This window comes from Cynocephalus volans, chromosome 8, assembly GCF_027409185.1.
Source record: "Cynocephalus volans isolate mCynVol1 chromosome 8, mCynVol1.pri, whole genome shotgun sequence".
In the NCBI taxonomy this organism is placed as follows: domain Eukaryota; kingdom Metazoa; phylum Chordata; class Mammalia; order Dermoptera; family Cynocephalidae; genus Cynocephalus; species Cynocephalus volans.
In genome coordinates, this window is record NC_084467.1 from 5925073 (window position 1) to 5947722 (window position 22650).

At 36.1% G+C, this 22650-nt stretch overlaps 1 protein-coding gene across 1 annotated transcript in view; it reads left to right on the forward strand.

Moving 5' to 3' along the window:
• CAMTA1 (calmodulin binding transcription activator 1) overlaps window positions 1-22086 on the forward strand; it is an 846562-nt gene extending 824476 nt beyond the window's left edge. The window contains exons 17-24 of the mRNA XM_063103685.1: window positions 2916-3103; window positions 3611-3857; window positions 4700-4771; window positions 6324-6344; window positions 7768-7961; window positions 8684-8758; window positions 11621-11651; window positions 20796-22086. Coding sequence (XP_062959755.1) covers window positions 2916-3103; window positions 3611-3857; window positions 4700-4771; window positions 6324-6344; window positions 7768-7961; window positions 8684-8758; window positions 11621-11651; window positions 20796-20828 — 861 coding nt within the window. The 3' untranslated portion in view covers window positions 20829-22086. The remainder of the gene's footprint in view (window positions 1-2915; window positions 3104-3610; window positions 3858-4699; window positions 4772-6323; window positions 6345-7767; window positions 7962-8683; window positions 8759-11620; window positions 11652-20795) is intronic.
• The last annotated feature ends 564 nt before the right edge of the window (window positions 22087-22650 follow it).

Here is a 22650-nt window from a genome sequence, read left to right on the forward strand (position 1 = left end):
AAAGTATGTTAACCAAATGAAAAAATAACAATTAATAATGAAATAAGAGGAGGCATGATGAGTTCACGGAAGAGTGAACACTCAAACCAGTAAAACTGAGATGTCTGAATAATTAGTGATAGTGTGGTTAAGTGTAAAAGGCAAATGTTAGGAAGAGATTCTTTAAACAGAAGAGGAGTGATGTTTAAACAGTAACCTAGAGCTAAAATTCTTTTAGCAAAACCAGGGAAATGAAGATAGTCAAAGCATATTCAAGCAGCTCTTTTGTTCGGGGAATAGAGTAGATTTGTACAACTCATGATATGGATAGATAAGTACAGGATAGAAATGTCACATGTATTGGTAGCATGAAAATAAGCTACAGAATTTCTGAGACATTGAGAGGGAAAAAAGAAAATTTGGACCATTTGGAAAAAGTTTAGGGATGGTAACAAGGAAAGATGCAACAACAGAAATAATAGAAAACATAATATTGTAGGAATATTTTCAAACATAATTCATTCACACTTTGGTAAGTGATAATTCTGTTAGAAGGCAGATTCCCAGATTCAGTGGAGAAGAAAGCAAAATGTATGTTGCTTGTAAGTGACTAAAATGAACAACTAAATGAAATGAAACAGAATGAAAATAAAGTTGTGGGTAAAGTTATAACAAACAAATGAGTATAACTAGAAAAAGCTAAGTAGTACAACTGAAGGCAAATATTACATAATTTATCAAGAAGATACGGCAGTTATAAACCTAGCAACATAACCTCTAAAAATCAAAGCAAAAACTAGTAAATACAAAGAAATGTGAAACTGTAACGGTAGCATGGTACTGGCACACCTATCAGAATCTGTGTGATCACATACGTATGGGAAGGATATGATAAATTTGAAAAGTACAATTAGAAAGCTTGATCTAGTATATATTTAATATACTTATATGTAATTATATAGATATATGTAATTAATACATGTAGAAAAAATATATATATAATGGTTCTTATCAGAAATGCAAAACACATTTAAGAAAATTGCTCATATGCTAGGACACAAAGAGAATTTGAATAAAACCCCAAAGCTACACATTTAAAGGCTATCTTCTCTGACCACAACCCAAGAAATTTAGAAATGAATGACATGATTTTTTAGTTCCAGCTGCTGAGTATATTATTTGTTTTAAAGTCATTTAAATTTCATTGCCCTTTGCAGCCATCCCAATAAAATCAGCTACTTAGCATCCCAGAGTGTTGCACTTATTGTCATATTGAGGCGTTCTTACGTTGTACATGTTTATAAAATGGAGGATGATTTTGGGGGATGACCGTAGAGTGATAACTTTCAGGCTTCAGAAATTCTACTTTGCTTTTAATGAAATATTTGAGTATTTTCATGGAAACAGAATGAAGGCCAGACTTACTTCCTACTGTTTGAGTCACAAATCAAGAGGGTCAGTATAGAAGAAAGAAAGTGAATATTTTTTCTTAAGCTTTTTTCCTTTTATTCCTATTACAAAAAAATTCTTGTACTTTGATGAAAATTATCCAAGGTAAGCATTTTAACAGCATTATTGAAATATAATGTACATACTATTAAATTCACCCATTTTAAGTGTTCTGTGTGATGAATTTTAGTAAATTTGTACAGGTGTGCAACGTCAGTACAATTTTTTTAGAACACTACCATTACCCCCAAAAAGTTCCCTGTGCCTGTTTGCAGTCAGTCTCTGCTCCCACCCCAGCCCTAGGCCACCACTGATCTGATTTTTACCCCAGAGTTTTATTCTTTCTAGAAATTTCTTATAAATGGAATCAGACAATCTTCTGTGTTTGGCTTCTTTCACTTAGCAGTATGTTTTTGAGGTTTATTCATGTTGCAAGATAACATTTTGTTACCTTTGTATAGCTCCTTCCAGAACATTTTCAATTGACTTAAAAACTTAAAACTGCTATATTTTGATTATGATTTTCAAGAAGTGTGCAAGGAAATTTTTGAAAATGAGGCCATCTCTCTGATTCTGATAAAAAAAAAAAAATTTTAATCCACACCAGTTTTGAGGTTTCTTCATTTGTGTCTGTTAGGAAAGTATTTTGGGTGTAAGTACCAGCAACCCAAAGACATTGGTTTAAGAAAAAAATGAATTTTTTTTTCACATGACAAGAAATCCAGAGGTTCACTTTCTCAGTGATGCCATCAGTAACCCAGAGTTTTTTCCTCGTTTTCTGTTCTTTTTGGCTTTTCTCTTCATGCTTGCTGCTTTATAGTTATGGCTGTTCAAGCTTTTCTGTAGTCAAGGCAGGAGGAATAGAGGAAGGGGACATGCCAGGCACACTGATACCTTTTCATCAGGAAAGCAAAAGCTTTATCCAAAACCCTCCCAGCAGACCTCTGCATAGTCTTATTATCTGGCAGCAGGTCACATATCTTTTCATAAGTACACAGGAAGATAAGAAATCAAGAAGAGGATTATCACAGTTGGCTTAGATAAATCATGATCTGTCTCCTGGGTTTTGGCACATTGCTGCTCTCTACAAGCCTGGGGTTCTCTAGGCAGGGCAAAAGAGGCCATTAGATAATGGTTAAGCAACTGATAGTATCACATTAATATTACAATTTACTCTAAACTGCCCAGGCACAGTATCATTAATTGGTTGGTTGTAGCTGAGAGAATAGACACAAGCCAGGAGTTCTCTAAGACTTGACTAAAGGTTTTTGGCCAACTATGTTGGAGATAATAAGGTCTCAGATCTCAACATATTTGGGTGAATAGTGTAATAACTTTAAAATGATGTCTGAGTGCATTGGAATGAGGTGTAAGACTGCCCGCCCACCCTTATTTTTTTTCTTTCCAAGGTGGGGGAGTGGAGGTAGACCTGGATAACCTCTAAGGTTCTTTTCTAATCTGAATGTTATGTGAATTTCTGACTTTAGGTGAACATGATGACCTTGGCAGAACACATTATTGAAGCCACACCTGACCGAATCAAGCAGGAGAATTTTGTGCCCATGGAGTCCTCAGCATTGGAAAGAACAGATCCTGCTACCATTAGCAGTACAATGAGCTGGCTGGCCAGTTACCTAGCTGATGCCGATCGTCTGCCAAATGCTGCCCAGATCAGGTCAGTAAAATTCTGGCCGTCATTACCCAGGATAAATTCCTGGATTTAATTGGAGTCAGGGGAGGCTAACTGTATTTGATGAACTCTGTGTGATGTAAGACCTTACCAAGGAAAGGAGAAAGCATTAGGACGAGTTCCATTGCCACTTTCAAGGCCCGCCTCATGTCCTCATTTGTCTCATTATCTTTCTCCCCATATTAGAGCATGCCAGATAGTGCAGCATGTTTTTCCCCCAATTTGGTTGAAGCCTCATAATGACAGAATAGTGTACTTACTGGGTTTAGTATTTAGCCTAGAACTAAACCCATAATAGCTGCTGAGTACAAACGTTCCTACTTGAAGGACAGTTAAAGTACTGAGTATGTTTAGCAACCTACCTCACTGAATGAAGGATATTCTTAACTGCCCGCAGTAGCTTCTGGTGGATACCATCTTGTCTCACTAATTAATTTGTAATGGATTGTGCCAATCAATTATTATTCTCTCCTTTTTCTCCTCTTGTTTCAGAAGTGCATATAACGAGCCTCTAACCCCTTCTTCTAATACCAGCTTGAGCCCTGTAGGCTCTCCAGTCCGTGAAATCACTTTCGAGAAACCTAACCTTCCTTCAGCAGCAGATTGGTCAGAATTCCTGAGTGCATCTACCAGTGAGAAGGTAGAGAGTGAATTTGCCCAGCTGACACTGTCTGATCATGAACAGAGAGAACTCTATGAAGCTGCCAGGCTTGTCCAGACAGCCTTCCGGAAATACAAGGTAAAATAGAACAAGAGTCTTGACGTAGTAACATTCTTAAGGTCAAGGAGGCTAGATGAAAGTCAGAATCATTCAGACTGAAACATATACCATTTCTTTTTTTCTCTTGAGTTTCAGATTTTTATTTGAAATTATTACGTCACATTAAATTATTAATAACTTTCAGAAGCTTTAGTAAAATAAACTAACCAGTAGTGTGATGGTTATCACCATCTCAACTTATTGTTGGTAATGATAATGGATATTTGTTATTTAGTTAATATAAAGTAAGCTGACACCTCTGCTACAAGGAATTTGTGTTCTAAAGCAGGGGTTTCCAATTGGGGTCTGGGGGACTGACTGTAGGCAGCCCATGAACTCCTGAATTTATATGGTGAAACTTTTATATGTGCAGTTTTCATGGAGGGAGAGGATCCATAGCATTCTGCAGATTCTCAAAGAGTCTTTGACCCCCCTCCACCCCCAAAGGTGTTAAAAGCCATTAATCATTGATCTAAAAGTATAACAGTTGGGATTATCTTAGGAGAGACAATGAGATCTGGCAAGACAAATAGTATAATACCTAATTTGTTAAATACTTTTTAAATGAATGTTTTTAAGGCCCTCTAACAACCAAATACCATGGTTTTATTTAGAAGCAAGAATAGTCAGAGGTTTATTCTGTAAATTCAATCTTCCTAATTTATGTTTATAATTAATTATCAATTATTTTGGAAAACCTGAGGTCTCAATTTTGCAAAAGTTGCATTAAATGAGTAATGATTCTATTTAAGTGTTAAGAAAGTTGACATTTCTTATATTAAACTGTTACTGATTTTTTTCCCCCTCACTTTACCTTTAAGGGCCGACCCTTGCGGGAACAGCAAGAGGTGGCTGCTGCTGTCATTCAACGTTGTTACAGAAAATATAAACAGGTAAACCACAGTTCTATGTCACAGAAGGAAAATGTGCCTCATCCAAACAGCACCAGGCCACAAAGGACTCTGGTGTGCAGTTTGGCTGAAGAGCGCTACCTCCAGTACCTAATTAACAGAGACTTAATTTGGATTGCCTTGACTAAAAAGCAGAGGAAAACACAACAAAACAAAACCATCTGCAGTTAAATTTGTACTACAAAAGAATTTTTTTCAAATTTTTGGCCCTTTAGTATTATCACCTACACGAGATATTGGTCTGATACAAAGAAAATTTTTTTTGTTTGAAGTGAGGATCTATGTTCCAATAATTTTATAAACTCCATAGTAATTAAAGAACTCTAGGGAGTTGGATATGGTGATTGGAAAAGGTAAACACTGGCTATTACTTTTGACATTGAATTACATAATTGTTGGCCATTTTCCTTTCAGCTTCTTATATATTTTAAGATAAAGAATTGGAAAAAATTTTTGAAAATCTTAAGAAGCTTGGAAAATAAACTGCTTTTGCATTCCTTAGCTCAGAAGTGCAAGAAGAATACCTGCGTGCTCTTTCATAAGAGCAATACTCCACAGCAGTGTTACCATTTCCAAAACAACCTGCAGGGTTACATAACTGCTGTCAGATGGGAAAGGGACCCAGTGTTTGTTGAGAACCTCATATGTACTAGATCTTCTGGCACACCGTCTCATTTACTCCTTACAACTATTTGAAGTAAACAGTTTTATTTCCATTTTACAGACGAAGAGGCAGAGTTTCTAAGAAATTAAGTAAACATTAGACCTTTCGAATAATCAAGGTGTTTATAAAATATTGAAAATCTCCTGAGTTGTGACTGGTTCACATGATACAATTCAGTCCTGTCAGTAGATTCTAGAACCTTTTGTTAGGTTGTGCTTTAGGTATGTTTTAAACTTTTATTTAAGGAATAATAAATGCTAAAATATATGAAATTTGGGATTACGTTATGCACAGAAATTTGGGATTACATTATCTTGTTATGATTTAGGGCTTGCTGCGATTTCTGATTTGTGTTGCCATTTTCTCAGGTTTCTCTAGGATTAATACCTGTTAATTGGGGGATGGGGGGAGGGACATCTCCAGCTTATAGCCAGTTGAGTTCATGATCCCAGAAAATGAAGGTTTATTGTGCAAACGCTGACACCACAGGACCTATACAGCTGTGCAGCAGGGAACTGCACTGGCTTCTGTCTGGTGAACAGGCTTCATGTTAGCACAAGTGACACAGAATCAAGATGTCAAGTCCGTGATTACAACAGGTATTTATTTATTCCAATATATGAGTGTGGTTGTTTAAAATATCCCCATCCAAATGAGTGTTGTCTACAACTAGGAAGATGGAAGACATTATTTTTGGAAATACTCACAATGGTAGAACAGATATTTTGGAAGATGGAAGGCATTAATAAAGCCCAGGCTACCTTTTATTTTTCTTTCTATTTTTGGTTGGGAGTTTTATTGGTTCTGTTTTTTATTTCATTATATTCAGCAATCTAACATTAATCTTGTATTTTCTGTTTCTCCCCCAAGCTGACATGGATAGCCTTGAAGGTAATGATACACCCAAGTCCTCTCACAAACCATTCCACCAGAGTCACAAACACCCATCACCAACTACAAGGAGGGGCCATTAAAATGGCACGGTCATGAAACAGACATACTCCCCTTGCCAGGCCACGTAACCACACTGCATCTAGCCTCTGGGGATGACGTGGTTATTCAGTTGGAGAGGGTTTTGGCAATAATAATAATTGGACATTTTCTTGGCTAGTGTCAGTCTATCTAAGCCAATTACTGTGAGCCCAGTGGCCACTAAGTAAATATCCCTTTTTCACAGTGTGCTTCACTGTGGCCTGATAGGTTGTCAGTGCACAGTGTGTGCAGGCCAAGATGATGAAAACCACTGAAGCTCTGTAGAATACAGTGTTCTTGTCCTAAAAAGACCTTCAGACCAATGAAAATGTAAAGCAGGTCAGATAAGCTGAAGAAGATTCTGGCAGAAGGGTCCTCTTTCTTGGACATTCTGAGAAGTCAGTTTCCTTCCCTCATTCTGGCTCATATGTCCAGAAATATAGTTAGGCGTACACAGGGATTTTCTGAGAAGTGTTTTTCCTTCCAATGGTAAGTTGCCTTCTTGTAAGCAAAGGGCTTCACTGTGACTTCTTGTTCTCAGAGTCATGTTCTAGCTCACTAGAAATCTGGACATAGCATTTTTAAACCATGTAGAGCACTATACTTGTGTGTAGAGACTGTTAGTGAAGAGAATGCATTCTCTGGTGCCTTCGTCCCTACCTCTGTAGCTCTGCAGCAGGCTGGGTGGAGGGCTGCTGGTATTGGTTCCTGAGCAGTCCCCAACTCTGACAACCTTCCAGGTTTCATTGCTTCCCCTCTGTGTTGGTCTGATGAGTGTTAATCTTTTACAGGTTAAAATGGCTTAAAGGTGTCAGCGTTTCATGATAAGCCTTGTATTTGGGACCTTGTAACTCGGTCAGAAACTTGTCATATGGAATGATGGTTAGAAATCAGATGCTGACTACAAAGTAGATTTGCATATGGTGGGAATTGGGAGACATAAAAAACGTTAAAAATGTTTCAAAATTTGATAGTGAATATTAATCTTAAACATTTAAGATTTTACTTTCTAAGTATGTCTTCAGACTTACAAATGTTTAAGTTTATTGCTATTAAAATTTTTTTTTTCAAGAAGAGCAAAATATTTTGATATTTTGGGGTAAAAGCACATTTACATTTAAAGCAATTTATTGTCTGAAGGCGACCCTTAAAGTAATATTTTACATTTTGGAAAGGTAGGTGAAAAGATTCCTAGTTTGCCTCTTTTGTGACTAAACCCAAAACAGAGTATGATAATAAAAGGAAAAAGCACTCTCTCTTCTCTTCTCCCGTAACCTCAAAGGACACGTAAACTTGTGGGCTCCTGTTGTTACTGTTTTGCTTATTCTTGTTTCCCCTGCAGTATGCACTTTATAAAAAGATGACCCAGGCTGCCATCCTTATCCAGAGCAAATTCCGAAGTTACTATGAACAAAAAAAATTTCAGCAGAGCCGACGTGCTGCTGTGCTGATCCAGAAGTATTACCGGAGTTATAAGAAATGTGGCAAAAAACGGCAGGCTCGCCGAACAGCTGTCATTGTACAGCAGAAACTCAGGTGGGTTGGGAGGTTTCACAGCAGTAAAGCTATCTAGGGAAGATAACTCTGACTTAGTGGAAAGAACTGCCCTATGCTGACAAGAGGATCTCTGTAGGGCCTAGGGCATTTGCAGTTTCAGAACATTCTAGATGTTGTGACTTTGTATAGCTATGCCTGCGCTATTAATCTGTTTTTGTCTATTTAGGTCCTCTCTACCTCCCGCCCAGTTATTTTAACGTCACCAACAAATTTCACCTTACATTAAAATTTGGTTGGACCAAATATCCTATTCAAAAAGATATCACTCTATTATAGTAGTCTAAATTGTAGAGTTAGTTATTACATGTAAGACCTTGGAAGCAATCAGGGTTAAGCTATTCCATCTTAGAGAGTGTAATAAAAAACTTCTAGCAACGTAAAATATGTTGATTAAACAAATTTAGAAAATAATAGCCCAAAGAGAGCTTATAAAGATTCTTTAAAGAGTATTTAAGGGGCATCTTATTCTCCAACTTTATGTTGTCTTCCTTAATGCTAAGTGAAAGTGCTTACACCTTCCCTCTTTCTCGTCCAGCAGTGCCCAGATTCAGTCCTATAAAAGTATCGAATGCTTAGGCTGTTGGATTTGCTACATGAGCTGTTCAATTAAAAGTCCTCTATCACTGCTGACCAGTTTTTAACTTCTGAATATTGGGCTTTATAGTACCCTTCTTGTGACAGTAATATTCTGGCTTTTTCAGGAGCAGTTTGCTAACCAAAAAGCAGGACCAAGCTGCTCGAAAAATAATGAGGTTTCTACGCCGCTGTCGCCACAGGTACATTAATCCTCATCTATACATTTTACTCATCAAGAATAATAAAACAACCCTAACCTTTTTAACCACTCACTAACTCCTATGTAAAGCTAAAACCCCCAGCAAATAATCAGGGCAAACATCCCAAATAACAACAGTATATAACAGAGCTCTGTAACTAGAGACTAAGTTAGTTGCTACTCTTGGGACTCTGGTAACCATTTCAGAGTACACTGTAAATGTTGAAGAGGGGAGATTCATGCCAGTGTTTTTCTGTTTTAATTTGAGTGTGAGGACAACCTAGTTGGACTAGCTTTTAAATCCAACTTCCTCTTTAACCTATTATTTATATGCCACATTGCGATGTGTTCTGCACTCTAAACCCTTACTGTGCTAACACGTATCCACATAGAAGTAAACATAGTTTCTATTCTCTAGGAGAGGAAAGAACACCATTAATTCCATCCATCCCAGTTTTCTGATGTAGAATGTCCACTAAATAGCTGGTGCCCTCTGCTGGACATGTAATAGCTAACAGGCTCTATTAAATTATGAATTAAAGCTAGTCTGTGATGAGGAACAGGAGAAATTACCGGAATGAAACTGTGCAGGAAAAGAAAGACATCTGAGATTATACGTACATTTTCAATAAGAAGGAAATGGGCTGCTGTGACCCCAGCATTCCACAGGAACACAATGTCTTCTCATGGAGCTGAGCTAGAGGCGTTGCTCTGTTTCCTCAATTTTGAGCTTTCTTTATGAAGACTAGGTTCTTTACTTAGATTTTGGGGGCTGGTGAAAAGTGCTTTGTTTTCTTTATTTAGATAACGTTCCCATCTGACACTGGTAACAGTAGCCATCCGAGCTGTGTTTAGGTGACCGTCTGTGTGGTTTTGTAGTTTCTGTTGTGCGTCAGGAGCTATGCAGTTTATAGTACCAGACTTTAAAGCAGGCTCTTTATGTTTTATTTTCTCTTCCTGTTTAATTGTACCAAAAGCCCTAGTGTTTACTTTCGACTTGATTCCACAGAGGTTTCATTTTACTTTAGTTTTTTTAACCTCTAAAACCATCGCTAACATTGAAAATATTTTGCCTTTGAGAATTAATAGGGTTTAATTGGTTACTTGTTTTTCCTAAATTAACAAAGCAATTCATTTATGTGACCATAGAAGGAAACATGCACAACTATGACATTAACAATAGTGAAAACTGAAGGTGTCATTGGTTAGGATGTGCAGGTGTTCTCTAGCTGGACTGCTGTGGGAGCAGCTCATGTGCACATTATCGTGTGCTTCAGCTACTCATGTGCTCCTGCTGTGCAGAGATTGTGAGTTTTTCCCCCGTGATGGCTAACAAATGACATACATATATCAGTACTGAAATAGAAAGTCCTGTTAGGAAACGCTTATCACAATATGGGGTATGGCTGTCACATAATGAAATTAATTCTGCAAGCCTTCCCAAAGCCAGCGTCTTTTCCTAATCTTCAATCATACCTTTTACTTAGCATTAGAGTACTTATGACCAAATACAGTAAGTGATTTTCTTCATTTGGTGAAAACATCAAGGACTCACCTAGGCTCTTTCCTTACATTCTCAGTGTGTTCACAGTCCCTTCTCTTTTGTCTTCTACCCTCAAAGTGGAAAACCTAGGAAGACTATCCAGTGCTGAAACCAAATAGACTTTGATCACTTTGAGCAGAGTCACATCAGGCACTTCTTCTTTCATGACACTGTGGTTAATACTTTCCAGACAGAAAGTATTTTTATAATTTATCTTCAAATTTTATAAATTTATCTTCAAGAAAATTACCTCCTCTTTAGGCCACTTCAAACAAACCAGAGTGTTTACAAGTTAAATTGTACAATATATTTTTCCTCATTTCTTCTAGTCTTATCTTCAGACCTTGAATATATGTACAGATAATGCAACCTTAATGATTATGAGCAAAATTACATAAAGTCCTACACTCATTTTCCTTTTTTTTTTTTTCTTTTTGCCAAACACATGCCCTGTTTAAACTGGGTGAGTTGAGAGTAAGATATTTAAGCAAAACATAAATTTATAAAAGGCTGCCTCCCAAAGTAGGCTGAAAAAGGAATCCCTTCACTCTCATAGTTAGAGTTCTCTTTTTGTAAACTGGTAGAGAATAATTTCATGAAGATTTTTACCTTCCTAAGGTTTATATTTTAACTGGAAATAACCTCATAAGAAGGCCATCAAGAAAGATCATTATGAAGAGAGAGGCAGGTCATGGGCTCTGGATTTCTGTTCATTATTTGGAATGAAGTAAAGACCCTTCTTGGCTCTTTTCTTTACTTGACCATTAACAGTTCAGACGTTAGAAAAATGTGCAGGTAAATTTTAATCACCTTTGTATACTGACTGTATGAGATTAGTACTTACTTCTCATTTCTGTATATGCAATTAAGGAACTTGAAGAAATCCTGAAAATCTATCCTGCAGATTTATTTTAAACTCGTTTTCCCTAGGATGTGTGTAACCCTGTTTCCATTATGGGTTATTTATTATTATTTTAAGAGAAATTGTCATGTTTATTGTTCCTTAGAAACATTAAAATCTATATTAAAATAGAAAACTTCATTTGACACCCTCTCAAAATGGGTGGTGATAGTGGCTTCAGGCATCAATAAAAAGTGTCCCATTTCTAAGTCATATGACCCAACATTTTTAACACTTAAAAATGAATTGGTGAATTTTCTACCTGCTCATTTCATATACCTTACCATCACTCTCCTTTTCTTTCTTTCCAAAAAAGAAACCACTTTATACTCTTTTTTGTTGAAATAAAGCTATTTATAAGATTTCTGTTGTGACCCTCATATGCTAATAGCTCTTTGGTGTTGTTTTACTGTCTAAAGCCCCCTGGTGGACCATAGGCTGTACAAAAGGGTGAGTTTAGCTGCCTGCTAGCCAGTTTATCTTCTTCCATTTTCAGTATTTTGCTTTTTGCTTGCTTGCATGGGGCTGCAGCCTAGGTATGCCAGTAAGTTTCACATCCATTTTGAATGAAATAAAATAAAAACTAACCCTAATTACTAACACCGCTATTTTATACAACAGGAGAACAGTCACAGTAGATGTACAAATGCATGAGTAAGTAAAAGGGAGGGACCTTCTGAAACCACTGCAGGGCATGCTCAGAACTTGGTGGAAGAAGCCTTCATGTTAAAAATGGCTGGTGGTACAAGTTTTTATCAAAGTAAGGCTGCATTATAAGAAAACACTAAGCCAGTGGTTTTTTGTGATTAAAATAATTTGCCACGTGAAATTTTCTCAACTACTGCTTTGTCATGATTTCTAAAGCAAGAAGGCTCGCTAGGCAGTGCTAGGCTTTTTTTTCCCCTTAGACTAATCTCTTTCTTATTTAGAATTACTGTTTCCCTATTCCCCTGCTCCTCTAGTTTAATTTTCTAAATCTCTCTTTCCCTGGTGCTCTGAGGTAAGTCAGTACACAAAGCTGCCCTTTCAGAACCAACCCAGGACATTCATTATAAAGTAGTGAATGAACCTGACTTCTAGCATCTAACGGTAATGCTGAATAAAGAAAAGGTGGTGTAAAGTATCTTAAATCTGTGTATTCTATATTGCAGTTGAGTGAATATTTCAGTAGAGTTTATATTTTTAAAAAGTATAATGAATAGGTGTTCTTGAGATTTTAGAATGTGATGCTGATTTGTAAGCACACGCAAGAGGCAAAAATCTCTGCCAGATATTACTGTACCACGTCCTAAGTTGTAATAAAAGATTCAGTGTCAGAAAACCTGTTTTCTAAAAGCATTCACCAAAATTAGGTAAATAGAATTCACCAAAATTGGACTTGAATTTATATTAATTTGACAACTCTTTTCTTATGTAGTCTTAAATGAAGATGAATTTAAAATGTAAAACGGGCGTTATCTCTATCAACTATAATCAGTGCCTCCTCTTCTTAACCTTACGCTAATACTATTTAGTCATTTTTAAGACTTCCGAGAAAAGATCATAATTCAAAAAATATTAAAACTTCTAATGTTCATGGAGATATTATTTCCCACTTAACTAGATTTATGTTGGTGCTAATATTTATTCATTATGTTTTAAGCCAGGGGTTGGCAAACCTTCTGCTAAAAATCTTAGACTTTACATTCTAAGCCAGGGAAGAGGCCAGACAGTAATTGCCTTAGGCTTTGTAGGCCCTCCAGTCTGTCCCAACTACTTGTTCTTCCACTGTAGCATGAAAGCAGACGTAGACAATACATAAAGGAATGGTTGTGGCTGTGTTCTAATAAAACTTTATTTACAAAAATAGGTGTTTGGACTGGATTTGACCCACATGCCATAGTTTGCCAACTTGATGATAGAAGAGTTGTGTTTTTAGAAGTGCTTCCTAAATAATGACTACATCCCTATAAAAGAGTTAAAGTCTCACCTATTTAAAACTGAAAATTGCTGAAGGAAAAATTGGGGGTGGGGGGAGGCAGCTATACTCATTTGTAAACTTAACTAGTTAATCCAATTTTGAGTTAGGCAGTTGTTTACAATTAAAATACTCCAGGTCTTAAGTGGTAGAGCTGACTCAGAGATGCTGTATTTGGAATATAAGAGAAAAAGAGGACAAAAATCTCCATTTTTGTTTCTTTCTATTCCCACTTACCCTCTGCATACATAGATAACATTCTTCCCATTTTAAAAAACCTCCAAGAGAATAGATGCATGCGCTAGTATTCAATTTAACTAAAAGTTGTAGTATCTTGCATGTTATATGCAATTAATATAGCCTGTTGCAAGGAGCCAACATTTTATTAGAAGGGGTTGCTTATGTACTTTTGAAGCTTGTTAGTTTCTTGTGTGTTAATGATCATTTTTAAGAGTACATTTTCTAAAGGTGCTTTTCCGTGTCAACCATAGTCCCTACCTTAATTTCTTTAGTGCCTGCTGCATTCTGTTGTAAACTCCTAAAGCTCCTCCTACTCATGCATGGAAAGTTGGAATTTCATAACAGCCCTCATGCCTCGTGCAGTCTTTAGGGAGGGTTGAGACAGGAACAAAGAAGCTTTTGGGTTCCTTGTAACATGGTCATATTTAACCATACAAATTGAGGAATAGCTTATATATAGCTCTGTGTATTTACCAGTAAGATCTCTTCTACCTCTTTCTTCCATCAGAGAGGTCACAATGGCACTGCCTCTAACAGTCCCCAAGTTGAAATTACTCTGGGAGGCAGAGCATTCTCTGAGGAGGATTTATATTCCTGGAATTTCTGCCGGCCCCGTGGCGCACTCGGGAGAGTGCAGTGCTGGGAGCGCCAAGGCCGCGGGTTCGGATCCTATATAGGGATGGCTGGTGCGCTCACTGGCTGAGTGTGGTGTGGACCACACCATGCTGAGGGTTGCGATGCCCTTGCTGGTCAAAAAAAAAAAAAAAAAAAAATATTCCTGGAATTTCTGTCAAAGGAGATATATACTTATTTTGTTAATTTATAATGTACGCCATATTTAAGACATTTAAGGTTTATACATCAAAAAGTAATATATGAAAACTTAAAAATTAAATTTTATGGCACATTGTAAAACACTGTTACAATACTGGCCCGAACTCCTAGGTTAATGAAGCAGAAGGTTATCTAATAAGGTAGGCTGTGTCATTCATCAGAATTAAGACACAGTAGGATAATTCCAATAGCATAGCAATCAGAAAATACTGTTTGTGTCTCAAATTTTTAGTCTTTGCTTGGGGAAGTCTAAGAAAAAGCACCAAATATTCTTCATTGAGTCCAGCTCATTTTTATTCAACTTTTCCTTTAGATTTAGCTCCTAATTTATCCAGTAACTTAAAGTGGAATTACCAAATTCTTGGTAGTGTGATGGGGACTTTTTTTTTTTTTTTTGTCTTGTACATGATAACCATATTTAGGAGAGAACTTTCATTATACACAGAGAAATAGTTAAATCAACAGTTTTAATTATTTCTCTCAATTAATTTAGGTATTATACTAACTTTATCAAATAACTGAAGGATTTTTAAGATTTAAGAAACTTTTACAGTATATATGCTGAAAATACTACTTTCCAGTCGGATTTTGAGTATATCTAACAGGATATTTTTCAGTTTCATAGCAGAAAAACCAAGATACCTCATGTGTAAAGGAAATAGCAAATAATTGAATTACATAACAGACTTATCCTCAAGGTATTGAGAATTTTTAAAAAGCTTATTTTTCTAAGTAGAAAAATGGTTTTCCACTTCTCTCTTCAAGACATTTCTTTTTGGGGGTAGTAGAAAGTGTTCTTATAGATGAAAGAGACCTCTCTAAAAAGCAGTTCCTAGACAAATTCCTCTTTTCCCTGTATGAGATAATATTTCTGAGAGGGCTTAAACTATAACAGTCACTGCAGGTATTATTATAAGCAGTGGGAATTCTGATATTTAAATAACCTCTTTCTTGTAAATCACTGGCCTAGTTACCCGTATTCAGTAAAGGTGGGTGCGGCTATCCTCCTGGAATTAAAGAACCTTACTTGGAGGAAGAAGAAATAACACTTCTTGGTCCAAGTTTTTAAACAACAAATTTTCTATATATCTGAGAACTGGGTGTCCAAACATTTAACTTTGCCAGAAGCTGCCAGTCATTTTGGTAAGTAGTGATTTCAGCGAAACAGCTTTGCCACATGCTGATGAGACTAGCCCTTTGAAATATTTTCAGTGGATCATTACTAAGTTCTGGATGTTATGCTTACACTTTTTGCTTTGTTATGTACACTTTAATCCAAGGGACAATTCTCTAACGGTGCCTGAAAGTGTACCATTTGTGAAAAGTAAACAGTGCTCTAAGGCCAACAAATGTGATACCACACTTCTTTAGTCAAATTTGACATGAGGTGTAGATTCCATGTGGCCCAGTATATTCAATGAGGAGTAAGAAATGAATGTGGGATGTGTCATCATGGATGTATTTTAAATCTCCAAAGTAATTTTGTCTCACTTGCCTCCTTTAGGAAATGAATATTTTTGGAACACAGTGGTGTGTGTTAAATTGCAGAAAACATGCTCTGTGTCATTCTTATTGGGCCTCTCTGTCTTTTTTGTTTTGCAATCCAAATGAGATTTCTGGAAAATGGCAAGATCTCTCTTTTCCTAAATTCCCCACAAGCTATTGCAGCTCTCAGAGCAACAGGTAACTAATCAGAAAGCCGCATTTGGCTGCCCTGTATATTTTTGACGTCCAGCATTGCGAGAATATACCTGCTGAAATCCACTGACTCATGAAACATTTCTCTGGCTGAGCATTACTAAGTAGATGTAATGAAGCAGCTTTGCCTTACGCTTTTCCCATGGAGCCATTGTTTGCTACAAGTTTCTGAAGCAGGCCTACTTCATTTATTCATAAGTTATCATTGGACGTCTGATGGAAGTAAACCCTGTGGGCTTCTGCTGGCTTTCAGTGCTGTTGCTTACTACATCACTTCAATATATGATGATGCAACATTTGCGGGGAGGGGGTTGAGGCTGCAGCAGTATCCCAAAGTGGTGATTATTTTTGGCCTAGAATGCTTGGGGAAATCCTGGAGTTATCTTTAACAGCTGAATGGTCACAGGTCAGAGTCTTGCTACGTGACTGCCAAAACTCCAAGCTAGAAATATGAGTCTACTTTCCAAATTAGTGATAGGAAGTTCAGAAACGTGGTCACACAGTTTTTCTTAGGGTAGCTATAGTCTTGTACTGATAGAAGCTATAGATGTCATCCTGTATTAATTGTCTTTATGATCTCAAGGGAGACTGCTTTGCCTGTCTTCTGTATAATGGAACTCCAAAGTAAGTGCAATTATAATGGGATTTTATTTTATTTTTCTAAGATAACCTGGACATTTTTAGGTTCAGTTCTTTCTTAGCCTTGAATGAGTCTAACAGTTGTAATTCCTTAAGAAAGCCAAAAACTCAGAGACCCTTACCTGAGTTGTGTAATGTAACTCAACAAAAATTTATTGAGCACCTGTGTTCTAAGTTCTGTAGATACGGTGATCGTTGGAACTGGATTTTTAAGTATGATTCCGATTTCAAAAATTCTCATCTATATTTACCAAGTTTGCACACTGAAAAAAATGCTTACAACACAGGTAGTATCAATGAAACTATTTCAGTCGACTGCTTTTGCTTTTGGTCTATAAAGTTTAATTTTTTCCTCCACTCAATTTTTCAGTTATTTTTATGTCATATGAACACAATATTTTTAAAACATAGTGGTGACAGATGGATAGAAAAACATCTTATAAACTTTTTCTTTTAAAGAATGACAAGCAGGAAAAATTATTACCAAAAAAGCACACACTTATTGTAGCAAATTTTGAAAATACAAATAAGCAATCACCGAGATAATAAGTTAAACGCTTGTGTATCTTTCTTGTTGGTAAAGATTTATTTTAGTTAACATATGCCTTTTAGTGATTATTCATGTTCTTGACTGATAACAAGGCAACAACAAATTTCTTTAACTATTTAAACACTGATTTGAAACATCTATTTTTTAGAATTTGTTAAAAATTCCAGTATACCAGATGTTCTAAATCACTTCAGTGAAATAATTGTTTTCTGTTTCTTTGGAGGCCATATAACATTCAAACATTATTTTATCCAATTGACATTTGATTTAAAACAAAACAAAAATGAGGCAGTGCTATCTCATCCTAATATTCAACTCTCAAATAACATAAAATTCCATTTATGATTTCAGAAGGGGAGATTTTAAAAGTCTCTCAATTTCATGTAATCTTTCAGAGGTAAGTTAACATCAGCATGGTCTGTAAATTGCAATTGGAGAGTGAGGCTAAAAATCTTCCTTGATTCTTAGGCACATTCTTTTCACATTTTAGAGTTCTAAATCAAATCGTATTGTAAAATCAATAAGTACATTTTATGTGTGATTCCCCCCCCCAAAAAAAATTGTAATAAAATCAACAAAGTGTCTTATAAAGGATGACATCTTAGAATTGAGAAAATATAGTTGTTATTGTCAGTTTCATTTCATACCATGGAAATTTTCCAAATACATTTTTTTTTTTTTTTTTTTTTTTGTCTTTTTCGTGACCGGCACTCAGCCAGTGAGTGCACCGGCCAGTCCTATATAGGATCAGAACCCGTGGCGGGAGCATCGCTGAGCTCCCAGTGCCGCACTCTCCTGAGTGCGCCACGGGGTCGGCCCTCAAATACATTTTTTTTTTAATAAAGTCTTTTATAAAAAGCAATGAAGTAAGAATTGTTTTTTGTAAGTTTCTGTGTTACCCTGAGAGATATTATTAGAGGTTAGTGGAGTGAAGTGGTGAAACTACAGGCTTTGAAGTCAGACAAACCTGGGTTCACATCCCTGCTCTGCCATTTAGTACCTGCACGCCTTGGGGCAGGTTACTTATTTCTTATAAACCTCAGGTTCTACATTTACAAGTTGGAGGTAACAGCAGTGTTGTGAGAATTACGTAAGGTAACCACTACTGTAATATAGCTATTGGAGGGTAATTAGTGTTCTCTTCCTTTTTCCCCTTTTCTTTTTTTCTAATTCCCCCTTTAATAAGTTTCTGTAAAAAAAAAGAAAAGAAAAAAAAAAAGGTCTATGGCATTTAAGTCATTTTGATGTCATACTGTGGTAACTTCACCATGAAACTAAGAATTCTCCACTTTAGCTCAGCAGTTACAAAAGCCTAGGAAATACATCTGAAAATTGGAATGTTCTCATTTTTCCCGTGTAGACATTCTCTGTGTGTGGACAGCACCTCTTCTTCACTTAGTGGTCTGTGAGGCCATCACTAATTTCATAGTAGAGTATGTACATGGTAACTCTAAAACCTTATGAAAACTTAGTTGACTTTTTAATTAGTTCTGAAAGAAACTTTTTTAAAAAATCTGCAAAAAAAAAGAAAGTGACCATTATAACTAAAAGAAAAATGTTTTTTGTTATACCTGCCCTGACCAGCTGATTACAGATTCTTGGGTATGAAACTACACAAAACACTTCTGGTTTATAATTCACTCTCCCTTTTATTTCATCTCAGTGATGAACCTAATATTTTTAAAGCATTCTTGTTCTCTCTGGAAAAATTGTGAATGGATATCTTTGTGTTTATGCTATCAGATTTTGAGCTCGGAATTCTTCTAATTCTGGAAATCTCATCAGTGATGGAGTCACTGTTGCATATTGTGAATTGGTTCTGTGCTAGTGCAGAGATAAAATGTAGTCTTTAAAGGAGCATGCACATTTGGTGGTAATTCAGCAGATAGGTCTGCACACGTGCAGACATTGCATGTCCAGAAGTGAAGCTGGCATCAGTGCATGCCTTGCATTTTCCAGCCAAAGGGATGTTAGTATAGATATTGCATGTTTAAAAATTGAACACAGACTATATAGCATGTTTCAATTTTTAAAAAGCCATTTATCGAGTATGCATGTCCAAAATTAGGGACCTATAATGATGTACAATTCCCTACTGTAATATGACCCACATTACCCTAGAATTTAATAATCTGTGGTATATTTAATTATAAAATTTAAAACTAAATAATATGTAGATCTAATTATGAACATAGCAATGTATTCTAAATGTACTATTAAGAAAGGAGGACTCAACAGTTTTGGAGATATACTGTTTGTCACTGTCATTTGCCAATGTCACACTAGGACCAAGCAAGGCTTGGTATATATAGTAAATAAATCAAAACAAGGTTTCAAATGTTATCATTCTTTTAAGTATTAATATGATAAAGCTTTTCTTCTGAAAGAGAGCATCCTCTCTTTGAAGAGATTATATCAACTTTGCAGAATACTCAGAAATGATTCTGCTTGGAGGTGGTAAATATAACTGTTTTCTTAAATCGCTATTATAGTCTATGTGCCATTCCAATGATTTCCAACCTATGTAATATATCTTATTACAATAACTTATAACTGGTTTTTCTAAAATGTTTTCTTCCTGCCCCAGTGTTATCAAGAATCTATTTAGAAAGTAAGCTAGCATTTGTTTCGAAATAAATTTTTAATTTACTGGTATAACTTAAGCTAATAGGAGAGACCTTACTCTTAGAGGATCAGTAAACTATATTTGAAATTATTGGCCTGTGTGTAGGCTCATAACAAATCAGACTTTTTCTTGCATGCTGTTGAGGTAGAGAATAGGTGTCCTGAAGAACTGCCATTCTATTTGGCTGAAATCATCCTTTCACACCCATTTTTGGGAAATGTAGGACTCACTACAAACCCTTCCCTATGCACCCCTTCTACATCAAGTTGCCGTATTCAAAAACTGAGGCAAATTTTTATATCAAAAAATATATAGATTGGAGGTGGTAATAATAATTAGCTGATGTGAACTTTCCATGACTCAGTCTGTAACAATTTCTTTTAAATTTGTTTACTACAACATGTTGGATGAACAGAACAAGGTGCCTTATTGCAGGTGTTGCACCCTACTGCTGTCCATCTGGGAGCACTCAGGGAAGGAACCTGAACACCTTTCAAAGTTACAGTGTACAATGGGAGGAAAGTAAGGACTCCACAGTACATGAGTGAAATAGTGGAGCTGCACAGATTTATGATCAGGTCCAAGACAGCTACAGTCTTGAGTCTGTGAGCAAAGTGGTAGCTCAACCCGTAGGCACACTAAAAGCTGGTGAGTGTGTGTGGAGTTTCCATCACATGGAATTACAGGGCATTAGTGGTGGTCTACCAGGCTGAAAATGAAGCTACTTGAATAGTTATTTTTCTCTAAGATGAGCATGTTATCGTTACACTTGATTTAATACAGTAGACTTTGATTTTGCTCTCTTCTTAGAGCACTTAATGTAGAACAAAATTTTAGGATTTTTTTTTTTTTTCAGTCATCTTAAGGGTCATGTCTTCCCCTTTGAATGTTTTTTACCAGCAATTTCACAGGAGTTTCTTTTGCCATCCGTCCTCAAAGGGTTTTTGTCTTTTCATTTCAGAGGGAATGGTAATGCCCCTTTCCTTTATTTGGGCACTTTCACTATATAGTTATCACCTCGTGTTTTGTTTTGTTTTGCTTCTCTTCCAGAGTGAAAGAATTGAAAAAGGCCAAGGAACTTGAAGATATACAGCAGCATCCCTTAGCAATGTGACATTGCTTTTCAGACTGTTTTCATTTCTGTTTTTAGCAGAGACATGCAACACACGCGCGCGCACACGCACACACACACACACACACACACAATCCCTCTGCAGTTTTGGGGAGATCAGCTGCAGGATTTTAACAGGAATGTTTTGGTCATTGCATTTGCACTTTCATGGACAACTTTTAATTTGATCAGCAAGACATCTTGGAACTCAGTCTTCTGTTGGATCATGGGAAAACAAGACACCAGGAGGAATTGAAAGAGGCTTCCTCTTCTTAGGAAGAAGCCATTTTCCTTCTCTTATAGGGCTGTATTCAAACATCGTGTGGAACTGTACAAATATTTATACCAAAAATATAGATAAGAAAAGGTGGGGATACACTAGCAACAAAAAAGAATGCTGTTCCTGCACCTGTTGGTTATTTCCAAGAAGCTGAATCTTTGGGATTGATTCTCAGTGGAGGGCTTAGATCAAACAAATTGTTACTGGGTCCGTGTGTTCTCATTTCCTTCACTGTTTATTTTTGTTTGTTTGTTTGTTTGTTTGTTTTAATCTCTACAGCACACTTAATGCAACTTTTAAAATCTGCAGGTTTTTAATGTATTGTGGAAATGTGCAGAGGGGCGGGTGTGTGGTAAACGGGTAATGCATGGGAAATGATGAGAAACAGCTTACAAAGTTTAGATTTATTTTCTCGTCCCCACCACCTTCCAAGAGCCTGCGAACATAGTAATCATCTTGTCCCTTTTCTCATGTTCAGCACTTTAATTTTTTTGCCTTACTTTCATGTGCAATGAGAATTAACTTTAGAATTGGTAAAGCATGTAGCCTTTTTTAGTAACCTTGGAAACTGTAGTAATTCTAAGGAATCATAAACCTTGCCTGGACATTTGCCACCTAAATGATCAGTGTGGTGCTCCGTTCTGGCCAGTAAATTCCATGTTTTGGCTATATCTCATCCAAACTGAGCAATTTCTGTGTATATATAGAAGGTAGAAATGAAAAGTGAGAAAATATTTGAAAGGGATTATATTAATTGCGAAATATTTTATTCACAAAGGTCAATAACATGGCAAGATAAAATTATTTGTATAGTTTTGTCTGAATGAGCGAAAAAAATGTGGATGTATTGTTTGTATATATTGTATATATCAAAACAAAGAGATATGTGCATGAAATCAAGAAAAAAGAAATGAACAAAAGCAAAGCATTAGTGGCTATGGTCTGTAAAATGAAACAAAAAAAACTTTATTTCACTATAAGAGTACTTTATTTTAAATGTTCTTTAGAAGAACATTTTGCTAAAGCATGACTAAACTGCAAAAAAAAAAAAAAAAGAGCTACTGTATTTAGACTTAGAAAAAAGGCAGAGTAACATTACTTAAAAAAAAAAAAAGGATATGTTTACATTTAATTTTGGCTACCAGGAGTTTAGTTTATTTAAAATTTTTTTGCCAATGGTGCCAAGTAATGTGAATGCTAATATTGCTTAAGAAAATTAAGTTACTTTTGCAAAAACAGATAAACATAAGATGAATCAGTATATAGCTTAACACCATCCACTCACTCCAACAAAGAACACTTAGAATGAGCAAAACCTGACAAAAGAAATAGTATGAATACTAGAAAAATGCCACTTTTCATATCTCCTGCTGGAAATCAGAAAATGTAATAAAAATTGCACAAAAACAACTAAAAATGAAAAAGATGCAGACTGGTCTTGTAGGGATGTCATGGTATATTACTATTTCCACATAATGAGGAGCCAAAGAAATCTGATGCTTTTAAAAATTAAA